The 11,691-nt window shown below is 51.7% G+C and overlaps 2 protein-coding genes across 2 annotated transcripts; one reads left to right on the top strand and one right to left on the bottom strand.

Annotated features, from left to right (window-relative positions):
• Window positions 1-1,432: 1,432 nt before the first annotated feature.
• On the bottom strand, window positions 1,433-11,577 carry LOC122372609 (serine/arginine repetitive matrix protein 1-like). The gene is made up of 7 exons (XM_043350044.1): window positions 11,206-11,577; window positions 10,597-10,737; window positions 7,963-8,127; window positions 3,203-5,166; window positions 2,652-2,841; window positions 2,089-2,437; window positions 1,433-1,736 (listed from the first exon to the last, which is right to left on the bottom strand). The coding sequence occupies exons 4-7, from the start codon at window positions 4,267-4,269 to the stop codon at window positions 1,687-1,689; spliced, it is 1,656 nt and encodes a 551-aa protein (XP_043205979.1). The 5' UTR covers window positions 4,270-5,166; window positions 7,963-8,127; window positions 10,597-10,737; window positions 11,206-11,577; the 3' UTR covers window positions 1,433-1,686.
• On the top strand, window positions 5,960-7,920 carry LOC122372610 (leucine-rich repeat-containing protein 74B-like). Its single transcript, XM_043350045.1, has one exon. It carries the CDS (start codon window positions 6,107-6,109, stop codon window positions 7,628-7,630), a length of 1,524 nt encoding a protein of 507 aa, XP_043205980.1. The 5' UTR covers window positions 5,960-6,106; the 3' UTR covers window positions 7,631-7,920.
• Window positions 11,578-11,691: the final 114 nt, after the last annotated feature.

Raw genomic sequence — 11,691 nt, 5'->3', positions numbered from 1 at the left:
AAAAAAATATTTTTTGATTTTTGGGGGTCAAAATCCAAAAATTTCAAAAATCCGAGATAGCAGTTTTGTAGCCCTGTTGATTCTACACCTTTTATGTCTTTATCATTTTTCTGTATTTGCAAAGCTATAGGCCTGACAGCTCTTCCCGCGAAACCCTTTTTTGGGTCGAAAACAGCAGAACATGACGTCACTGTGACGTCATTTCCGGCCAACCTATCATAGCCTTTAGAAAAATTTTTGGTCACAATGTGTGAAATTGATGTCCGGGAGGGTACTGAAAGTTTGGTGACGATCGGCGCAGCGGTTCTGGAGATATATCGAAAAGTCTGGAAGGGGGGGGGGGCAAAAAATAGCCCCCCCACCAGGTCGCGGGTTAAACAGCTTTGCACTGCACATACCCACTCGGTCGACCCGCACACAGAAACCGTTTTATGAGCCCGTGCACGCGTCAACACCGTGAAGCGGGGTTTATTCAACAGGGTACCATGTCTACATAGTCAATTCGTTTTTATGCAGTGTTCCAGGGGCAGATTTTTTACCGATGCCACTGGGACTTTTAAATATCATGTTTTGAAGCATATATCGTCTTTTTAAAGTCATAGAGCCTTTTTTACAAGCACCGTTTTTTTTTTCTTCTTCTTTAGATTCATCTTAACTCACATATTTCTTGTGCATTATATTTTTAGCTATATTTATCGTAATATTTACCCACTGTTTACTCTGCATTATTTGCCCGTATGTCATTGTTTATCATGTATAGTGTTAGTTTGACTTCGTCTGTCAGTGGGGGTCCGCCCTGTTGGTGATCACTTGAATAAATAAATAAATAAATAAATAAGACATTGTTTTTCAGCTAAGCCGCAACGTCTTGGAAACGCATAATACACGGATCATGCCGGTCAATTTTGCTCTCATGTTTCCCGTTTAACACTAGCACTTAAGTACTTAGATAATAAGCATGTGAAAATGACGCATATATTTCATGAGTCCATTTCGTTGTTCAGTTGGCAAATCATCAAACCCCCAGATAAATTGGTGCGAATTCGGGTTTGCGGTTTCTAGAAAAGCCGCAGTGGGTCAGCTGAGCGTGTCCGGCTTAGGTAAACAATCTTGACTTTGGATTCTATTGAATTTCCATATCGGACGTTGAGGCCAAATTCCCCGTAGTTGTCTCTATTTAGTGTGCGCTTCGTCAATCCGTCCATTCAAAACGGCATAATTGATAAAATAGACCCAATCTGCACCTTTTTAGGCGAAAGTTCAGAAAGTTAAAGGCCAAATTCAAAAATTTTTCGTTCGAAATGCACGTGAACGTTTTGAATTTGGTCTTGAACTTTTTGAAATTGCGCCTAAAAAGTGTAGATTATTGTTCATTAGCAAAAGCAATCCATTAATTCTGCATTTCAGTCGGTTTCTGTAAAGCTTTCTCGGGCATTGTTCACTCCGGTGTATTTGATTGCACGATTCGTGTGGTCACACAGAGCCGCTGTGTCTGTTCCCCAGCGCACCGGTCGGCGGTGGGCAGTGGGCACGGCCAGGTTCGTCCCGCCGCGGCCGGAGAGGTTTACCGTTGGACGGCGGGTGCTCCGGGTTCGAGAGATGGGTCACGGTCGGGGGCAGCACAGGCAGCCAGAGAGGCGCGGTGCCGCGTGGTAGTAGGATCACAGCCGGCAGCACAGCCGGCCCTCAGGTACCGGGCAGACAGGCCGGCCGGCACCGGTGGCCGCGCCCGACGTCTGCCGAAAATCGGACCCAGTGCGGTCAGAGAACGGCACCGACATCGGCCTCCACCACTCAAGACGCACCACCACCACCCAACTCAACAACCTGCCATTGGGAAAAGCCTAGTCACACTCCGCTCAGAGGACGTCAGTTACGACCGTTTTCAAATAAACGCACGTTCAAGACATACGCGACATAAGTGAATCGAGCTAGTGAGTGTTGGAAAAGGTGACAACGGGATAGGGCACCATCTAATGAGATTCGTCTGAGAGTTCGGGACGTTCTTTTACGTTTGGGGATGGGTGGCGCGCCGTGGTGCAATTACAACGCCGCCGACAGGCCGCAGGTAGCCGCCGGCTCACTCACTCGGCCCGTAGATGTGCTGTAGGTGAGTGTGCAGCGTGGCTCGGTCGCCGGCGGCGGCAGCGGGGGCGGTCGGTGGCCGGGCGCCGCTGGGCGGACGCGGACGGCCCACCCGGTACAGAGCCGACAGGGAGCGTAGAGTGGCCTGCGACGGGCCCAGACCCGCCGCCAGCCGCTCGCGCTGTTTGCGAGCCAGCCACTGTCGGAACGCGTCCTGCTGGTGGCGGCCGGGAGGCGCCGCGGCGGCCGCCGCCAGCATCTCGTGCTGGCGCAGCTGCTGCACGCGCTGCTCCATCAGCTGCTGCTGGCGCTTCTTACGCAGCCATACCCGGAACGCCTGAGGCGCCTTCTCCTGTACACACAAACCCAGCAAGGCATCACAATTATAGCAGACACTGGCAAATAAAGTTCGCGTATATGGAAATACGCATGAATGGCATACTATAAAGGCGTTTATTACTGGCGAAGAAAATATTCTAATGCGCTTTTTTCAAAACTGACGGAGGTCCGAGTGCCAAGCACGAGGGCCGAGGGCCTACGTAGAATGAGTTGACGGAGACAAGCACCTGTTTGATGTTGGCCTCCTGTTTGCGTTTTCTGGCGTTGTTCTTCCTGTCCTGGATGGCCTTGGCCCGCTCTCGCTCGTGCTGCTGCAGCCACTCTTGGAAGGTGAGCGTCGGATCCTGGGAGCGGGCTCGGCGGCGGCGCGGCGGAGGGCTGGTGCCGGCCGGCGGTACTGCCGTCTGTCGGCCCGTCCTGTGGACACGCAGCGGTCCGCCGGTCACGCCCGCTCCAGAGGGCATGCGGCGCCACCCCAGCCCACTGGTCACACGGATCTGTCTTCGGTGATACAGAAAAACGCCAGCATTTTCCTAGAATGCTTGGAAGATTATTCCATTCGAAATACACAGAGGAGATATGGAACGTCCAATGTTCCTATCGGAAAACGTTCCGAAAATATGTTTAAGATTGTCAATCATTATTAGACATTTACGAATAGTGGTTTATATGCGGATGTGCATCATCATACCATGGAAAGCCAAAAAAACTGCACCTTTCCTCGCATCTCGTAATTCAACATAAAAACGCTATGAAAGGGCTAACGGAATGCACTGACCTCTGTGCCGCCGGTTGGCGCCGCGGCAGGGTCGGTGCCGACACGGTGCCTCGGACTGGGGCGGAGCAGGGTCGGGCAGCGGCGGCCCGGTCCGGTGAGCCGCCGGCCGGCCGCTGGTGAGCGCCGCTGGTCGCCGGACGGTCAGCGCTGACGGAGGCGCGCGGCCGCGGCGGGCAGCCGGCACTGCTGGCCGGGCGGCCAGCACTCGACGAGCGCGACAGGCGCGACCGTCCCACTGCAGACTGGGGGCTCCTGGTTATGGTGAAGTCGTGCCTGCGCAGCGGCGGCGGCTGAGGTGGCTGTGGCGGCTGGGCGGCGCGCCTGTCCACCTGCGCCGGCAGGTGTATGGCGGCGTACGACTGCTCCGGTGCCGGCCGGGCCGGCTCGGCGGCGCCGCCCACCGAGCCGTCCGTGCTAGAGCTGGTCGGCTCAGTCATCGAGTCCACGGCGCTGTCCTCGGATCTACCGCCATTCGACAGCGCCGTCCTCACACCACCACAGGTCCCACAGCTGGGAGCAGACGGATCGCCCTTACAGTGACATAGCATATCATTCCGAGCCTTGCACACACATGCTTTCGTTGTTTTCTTCGATTCATCATCCTCACAGCCATTTACTTTAGCAGCATCACTCGATTTCCTGCTAGGACTTTCGTTTAGGTTAGAGGTTTGACTGCTGGAGGTATGCATAGTAGGAGTTTTGCCGTTGGCTTGCGATTTCTTTGCGGGTTCGTTCCAAGACGGCCGATACGCTTCCGTTGGGGTGGCCACCTGAGGCCAGATCTTCCTGATGGTCTCGGGCAGGTCGTCATCCGCGGGTTCCTCAGCCGGTCGCGAGGGCTGTTCAGCAGAGGGCTCGCGGCTCTGAGTCGCAGAGCGGGACGGCGGCAGCGTTACACGGACCGGAGCCGGCGATTCATGGGCCAGCGCCGGCGATACACGGACCGGCGCCGGCGACGTGTGGACCGGCGGCGGCGATTCACGGACCGGCGCCGGCGATACACGGACTGGCGCCGGCCCAGGATTTGGCTCCGTGTTCGGCACACGGTTAGACACCGAGGCAGTCATCGTGGCCACTGAAGGCTGAGACGGTGACACCAGACACGGCGCCGACCGGGATGTCGTCGTCGCCACCGATGCCGTGCTGGGAGGTGACACAGAAGCCGCCACCTTATAAGAAGACACGGACGTGGTAGCCGACTTGGACGCTGTGGTCACTGCCGCTGCCGGCCTAGTGACGGCGAGGGATGCTGGCCGGGAGACCGGTGCCGACACAGATGCCGCCGTGCATGTTGTTGGCGTTGCGGCCGGTGGAGATACTGGCTGGGGCGCTGATGCAGACACTGATTTGGTTGCTGCACCTCCGGCCGTTACGCTGGGCAGTGCTAGGCTCGTTGCTGCCTTTACGCAGCTCGTTGCGGCCGGCGGCGCCTGCTGCCGCCCTGCCGCGGACTCTGGCCGCTGCGGCGGAGCGTCCCCGGCTGGCGTCCCACCGCTACTGTATCCCGTATCCGAGCTCACCACACCGACCACGCAGTCATCATCATCGTCCGTCAGTGACAGAACGGACAGCCTATCGGAGGCCAGGCCGTCAGACAACTGGAAATTTTGTGACTCGCTAAAAACCCCGCCTGGCCGGGCCGGCCGACCCGGACCCTCCCTTGGCAGTGAAACCGCTGGTGGCCAGGCCGCCGGCCGACTTGGGCGGACCCTGGCCGACTCGCGACACAGCCGTCTTGTTGGCGAAGCGCTGCCGCTGCTGGGCGGCCGGTCCGGCGGCGGCGGCGGCGGCCGGGCCGCGCGAGGAGGACGGCGTCGGCACCGGCAGCGGTCGCGCCGGGCTCTGCGGCACCGTCACGGCCGCCTTGGCCGACTCGCGAGGCGTCGTGATCGACGTCTCCACATCATCGACACTTTCGTCGGTATCGTACTTGCTCAAATCAAACGGCTCGTCACTAGCGTTTTCTGAAAAGGGCACACGTCATGGGGTAAACACAGGTATTTGCAAATGTAAAAACAAAGCAGTTACATTTAAGTCGGACAGGGATGTATTTAAAAGCTGGCACCATTTAAAAGGAAATGCACCCTCGTCTCGTCTCTCGATCACTTGTCGTTTTAAATCAAAGTTTTACATTGGCATGCCGACAGGAACAGAGCAAGAAAAAAGCAAAAAGGACATTTGCTGCATTAACGAGTTTGCTCATCAGGACAGGTAGCGTCAGATAAAGCCAACATAGTTCATTACTGAATACTCGAGTACGTTTTTTAAGAACACCATCTATCGTTTGAAATATGTACAAATAATACACGGTCTAAATTTTCGCACGCGGCAGACCTAAGTCGACACATGCCGATCAGTTTGGTTTATAAGCTGATAAGGTCTATATATAGCAAGTATGTACATACATATGCCAGCTACGACATTAATGAAATCTAATCAAGGCGTTTTCGTTTTAATACGTATTACGCACGGCGTCTCTCATGGCTTATACCGGTCACCCGAATTAACGCCCGTTAGGCAACCTGTCTACTGGGCCCAGTGTTCATCATACTCAAAGGGAAATACCCAAAACGCCTATTTTACCGAGTGAGAACCATCCAAGCCTTTCCGAGAACCTATGAAGAAAATCGAATATGATGAGTGACTGAGCATTGATGGTCCCTAGATCCGATCTAACGAAAACAGAGGTTCTTCAGTGACCCAGCACACGTGTCTGCGCTTTTTCGGTTTCTGAGCGAGCATTGCACCAATGCAATGAATACAAATGTGGCGTAACTGATCCACAATGATAAAGTTGAAGTCAATATTCAAATAAACTTATACTAAACGCTTCATGTAGCAGGTCATAAATGTTAAAAAAAACAGTGACAGATAAATATAAACACATGACCGCAAAGTCTAACGATGGAAACGGTGCACGAGGAATCGGAATTACCAAACATTCAAGTGACGAACCCGGATCTCAAACAAAAACCTACCCAGAGCAACACAAAAGTTAAAAGTGTTCAAGACGCTTCGATTAAGAACGAAAATGGCGATTCTGGTAAAATGGCGGAGACCGACCCAGCCGCCCGAAGAATCTCATTTGACGGGAGGAACGATGGCGGATCCCAGGCCGACACAGAGCTTAGTGAAGTTTCTGAGTCGGAGGTCGGTTCACACACTGAAATTGAAACAACTCACACTGAACTTGAGACAAAACACAGTGAAAATGAGACAATCGATACCCATACGACGCAGGCTCTCCAGGACACCGACGACCCAACTGTCGAAATAGAGTCGCAGGAAATCGCTGACGCCTTAGGACAGGTGCCACTCAGGTCTCTATTGCTGGAACCCATTCCGGAGCCAGACTACAGCGATCTATCCGACAGAGAGAAGCTGTTTCCTCGACCAGCAATATCGAATCCCAAAGTAACGTACGAGCTGGCATGCAAACAGCTGGGCGTTGTGCCCATCAGTCAGTATTTGCGGTCGCTGGAAACTAACGCGGAAGATTTGCGGATGCAGAGTTACGGGCTGGCGCGACTGGACATGCTGCCTCTGTGTCACTCCCTGGCGTACAACACGACGGCAACCAGCCTGAACCTCAGTCAGAACCGACTGCTGGAGAACGTGCTGCCCAACATCCAGGCCATGATGAACGACAACAGCTTCATCGGCAGCATCGACCTCAGCCGCAACAACCTGACCGGGCCGGGCCTGAAGAGCCTGCAGGTGATGCTCAGCAACAACTACACGCTGACCTCTCTGAACCTGTCGCACTGCCGGCTGCTCGACTCGGACGCGCCGGCGCTGGCCGCCGTTATCGAGATCAGCCTGAACCTGCGCTCGCTCAGCCTGGCGCACAACGAGCTCTCCGAGTGCGGCAAGCTGCTGGGCGGCGTGCTGGCCGACAGCGAGGGCCTGGAGGCGCTCGACCTCTCATGGAACACCTTCCGCTCCAAGTCGGCCAAGGAGCTGCTGCTCGGGCTGCGCAAAAACACCCGACTGCGCCGCCTGGAGCTGGCCTGGAACAGTCTCGGACCCGACACGGCCGTCGCCCTGCGCGACCTGCTCAAGAAGAACTCGGCCATCATCGAGCTGGACGTGTCGCACAACCGGCTGAGCGACAATAACATGAAGCCGATCGGCCTCGGCCTGACCAAGAACCAGACACTGGAGAAGCTCTGGATCGGACACAACCCCGTGACGCCGGTCGGCGCCCTGGCGCTGATCAGGGCCTTGCCCAAGGCCAGCGTCAACCTGGTGGACTTGTCCGAGATCGAGGTCAGCAGCGACTTCGTCAAACTGAAACAAGCTGAACCCAGAGGCGATTACTGTGATACACGGTACGGTAAACAAACATGGTGCTCATTGTACCCACGCCGAAAAAGAAGCGAGGCTGAGAAAGATGCTGACTTACATGGAAGTTACACAGTTTCATAGTAAATGGAACAATGAATAAGTATGAAAGGGAGATAAAGCTGTTATGAAATAAGAGGCCAGTTCAATGGATATTTAGAACAAAATGCTGTTTTCAATACCGAGGCATGCAGGCACGTTTTATCCCGTGTACGAGTAAGTGAGATAACTTGTTCAATGTCTTTATCTTTCTAACTATAAAAAACTTATCAACTTATAAAAAAGATCAAAAATTAAAAGTTGGTTTTTTTCCCGATATAAACGACCTGAACACTTTTTTGAACTGCACTTCCTAGTTCCTACGAACACCACGGCTGGCTGCATAGCGCACTGTGCGCACTAAATACTGGGCTCACCGGCTGGCGGCGGGATGCGTCGCATTGAAATCGCCCGCATCTGCACACGTGAGTTGAACGTTATCTTTCGTGGTCGGTCGCTTTCTATGGGGGTCTCGTCTTCTTGGTGAACCTTGTTGATTTCGCGCAGCTTTTCCTCGATGTCATATGGGAGCTGGTCCGGCCCTGAAGAAGCATATTGATCAAATTATGTAATTCAGAAACAGACCACGTCTGAGTCTTGACCATAAGAAGAATCAGTCAATTCATGTAAAAAATTAAGAGTGTCTCTCGAGTACGGACGTACTTTTTAAGATTTATCACACACAGTTACCTCACCGTTACAGCTTTTTACATGGTGCATCTTCTCAAAATACGAATTAATCAAATAAAACGGCGTTTTGAATTTAAAATATCTAATAATCATGTTTACCATTGAAACTGCGTAAGTTTAACCCTCGCCGGCACAGGCCATTTTGCGTCCTTCGACGGCACAAGGGGTGGGGGTGGGGGTGCGACCCTCCCCCCTCGCGTTTGGCCCCTAATTGAGCTAGAGCCTCGAGGAAAAAACATCGTGTAGATAGTCACGAGGCGAAGCCAACGGTACCCGGTTTCAAGATCATAGGTCAAATGGTGACCTCTGAGGTTAGGTCAATGACCCAAAAGTCGGGAAAACCGAGATTTTTCGATCGGGGATCGGATGGGGGAAATCTGATTTTTCAAATTATCAGACATTATTTCGGTTAACACATTGGAAAAAACTCCTAATATGAAGATGTTAGTTGAAAAAGAGGTTTTGTGCGATTTTGGTCAAGTTTGGTGCATTTGCCACTCGCCAGATAACCCGTAGTAAAAACGGCTATTATGAAACCAGCATTCAAAGCATGCTTTCTACCGATGTTACCGAATACACTACGAATATTGGCGAGTATTTATTCGAAAGTGGTTGACCCAGTAAGACTTAGACAGACATGCAGACTCAGGCCCTTGTTCAATGAAGTGGTTGACCAGACTGCTAATCGTTGCTGTCTCGGTTTGAAAATCCCACGACCATCCAGCTGGTCGACCCGCTCCACTGCCTGAACTGCACCGAGGCACTATTTGAGTCGACTAGGGTGAACGGAGAGACCAGGAGAGTGATCACTGATCAGTAAAGAGCCTCACGATTCTGATCCCCCCGGCTTTTATTGAGTAATGAGTATCACTAGCCGTATAGGTGCTAGCGGCATAACATGATGTCATCTCCTTCAGTAGCATTTCATCATTTAATGTTACTAGTTAGGCAGCTGAAGGAGCTTCAGAGCGCATTAAAAAGAACTGGTAGTGAGCTATTCATGACCTCAAAGGTATTCTGAATGGTCAAATGCGCAATTTTCCGATTCAGTTTTCAATAAAAACCTATCCCTAAAACTCGATGTTTTGGTGTAAAAATGACATCCGTCATAAACAGCGTAGTTTCGTTTCATTCCTTTACTTCCATTCACCTATAACCAGTATAGCGCCTTTTGGGGCGACTAACGGAGCGAGCGGGGGGTTACTCTTGCACGTGCGAAATTTTGAGGGGGTACCTCCAACTGACTTGTGCACGGCACCCTACTGACCGGTTTCTAGCGATGTGCCAAATTTGAGCACAATCGGCCCAGCCGTTCTCGAGATCTGAGAGCGGCACCCTGCACGTGCGCACGTGCAAAATGGGTCCCAACTGACTTGTGCACGGCACCCTACTAATGGTCCCTAACCGTGTACCAAATTTGAGGGCCATCGGTCCAGCCGTTCTCGAGATCTGGAAACGACCCCTGCACGTGCGCACGTGCAGCAGCACCCCAACTCTGGCACATGGATATGCAGTGCCTAGGGGTGCCTACCTACATGCCAACTTTCAGCGCAATCGGCCAAGTTACCGAGATATTGCAACAATTACAAAACTGACACCTCTTCGTTTTGCACGTGGCACGTGCATAAGGGTCACCCAATGCATCGGGAATAGTCCAATACTTGGTAGAAGAGAATGAAGCTCCCTACAAAATTACCGCGTTGTAAATCGGTCAAGTGTGTTGCTGAGATATAAGCCTCGCAAAAGCGTCCGCACGGCCGGCCGGCCGGCCGGCCGCTCATACTCAGAAATTTCCGTTATTCTACGTAAGACTTCGCTCGCTTCGCTCGCTCCGTAATAAAAAATGTCACATCGCTGTCAATATTTTCATTCTTTCCTGTCCTTCATTTTAATGATTTATTAGCAACAAGCTACCTTGAGTTCATACAAGTAGTATGAAAATCAATGCAGATGGTCTTCGTTACTCGATTCGATTTCCAAAGACCGTGTAAAGGCACGTGAAAGCAGGGGTGGAAGCAGCTGTAGGCATAAGAGAAACTCAAGCAGAGGCCTCGCGCACCAAAATACTAGGAACTTCCTAGTATTTTGGTGCGCGAGGCCTCTGGTTGAGTAGGAAGAATCGACTAAAATCACAATTAACTAAACTACGCTGGTAAATTCTTTTGCACCAGTTCATAACGTAATCCTACAGAAGCCCGGTAGAATGTATCGGGAAACTGTCACGGTAGTCTTTAAGGGTGTGAGAGGTGTAAGAGAATCAAAGGATTGGTACCAGAGGATTTTGGTGCAACTGCTTAGCAATATGATGTAACAAAATGCTCAAAAATAGGAATAATCGTCGTCCTCTTCGTCGTCGTTTTGTGCCCTCCATTGTGAGAGCACGGCAGATTCGATGTCGAAGGGGCCAGGCTGTGACACGCCGGAGAAGTCGTAATCGTCGTCATTGGCCATGCCCGGCTAGCCTGTCGGATCAGAGCAAAAAATGCGTTCGACAGACGTTCATTTCTACCGAATCAGCCGCCAAGAAATGCAAACATCGACATAATTTCGGCATGGGCTTTCGGTATACGTTGTCCTTCTTGCAACAGTTCGCTCGATTCGCTGCAATGTCGCGGGGATGATGTTGGGGGAAGAAACCGATAGATGAATAGCGCACACTAACCTAAGCATTACGAAATGGAGGTTTTAGTGATAAAATATTGAATATCGTGCGATAATTATCAAAAGAAGTTCAGGTTACGAATTGCGAAAACCGGGTATTCATTGCAAGTCGCAAAGAATCACAATGTGCGACTGTCCACTCATATCCTGACCAAGCAAGCCCCAATCGCCCCAACTGTAATACTTACGAAACTACTGAACTACTGGAACAACTGAAACTACTTACGAAATAGATACAAACTACTCTGTTTTGATGCCGATTAACCTACCTCATTGTATCCAGACGCACAGGCAGAGAGCGCCTGTAGAAGCTTGCATGGAACGACAATTTCCTTGATTCTGCGTCGCTTTAGTTGATGGATAAATCGATTAAATTCCGGCTAAGGTCCGGGTCCACGGTGGCATCCATGGAAACGGTTCTACAGGTTACGTGAACAAGTCAACCGGTCAATTGATCAGCAGCTGCACGCCTCCTTACCAGCCACGGAGTATTCAACGCCAACAGCTACGGTCAACTCGTGGCATGTTAATTAATTTTACGGGCACTACACACAGCTTTCCAACCCGAACCGGCACCAAAATCTGAATCGTTCCTTCAATCGACTCACATTTGTTTACGGTTGTAGGCCTGTCTCCATGGCAACATAAGCAAGCAAGTATGCTGGGTAGTAGATTTAGGCTACCAAATCCCTTGATACAAGCAGACATGAAGTTTTCCTTCATTCTTTGTTTCTAAATAAAATGGAGTTCCTTAC

Source organism: Amphibalanus amphitrite, unplaced genomic scaffold, assembly GCF_019059575.1.
Source record: "Amphibalanus amphitrite isolate SeventyFive unplaced genomic scaffold, NRLGWU_Aamphi_draft 001378F_arrow, whole genome shotgun sequence".
NCBI lineage: Eukaryota > Metazoa > Arthropoda > Thecostraca > Balanomorpha > Balanidae > Amphibalanus > Amphibalanus amphitrite.
Note: the sequence above shows the minus strand (reverse complement) of the source record. Positions and strands in the feature narration are given on the sequence as shown.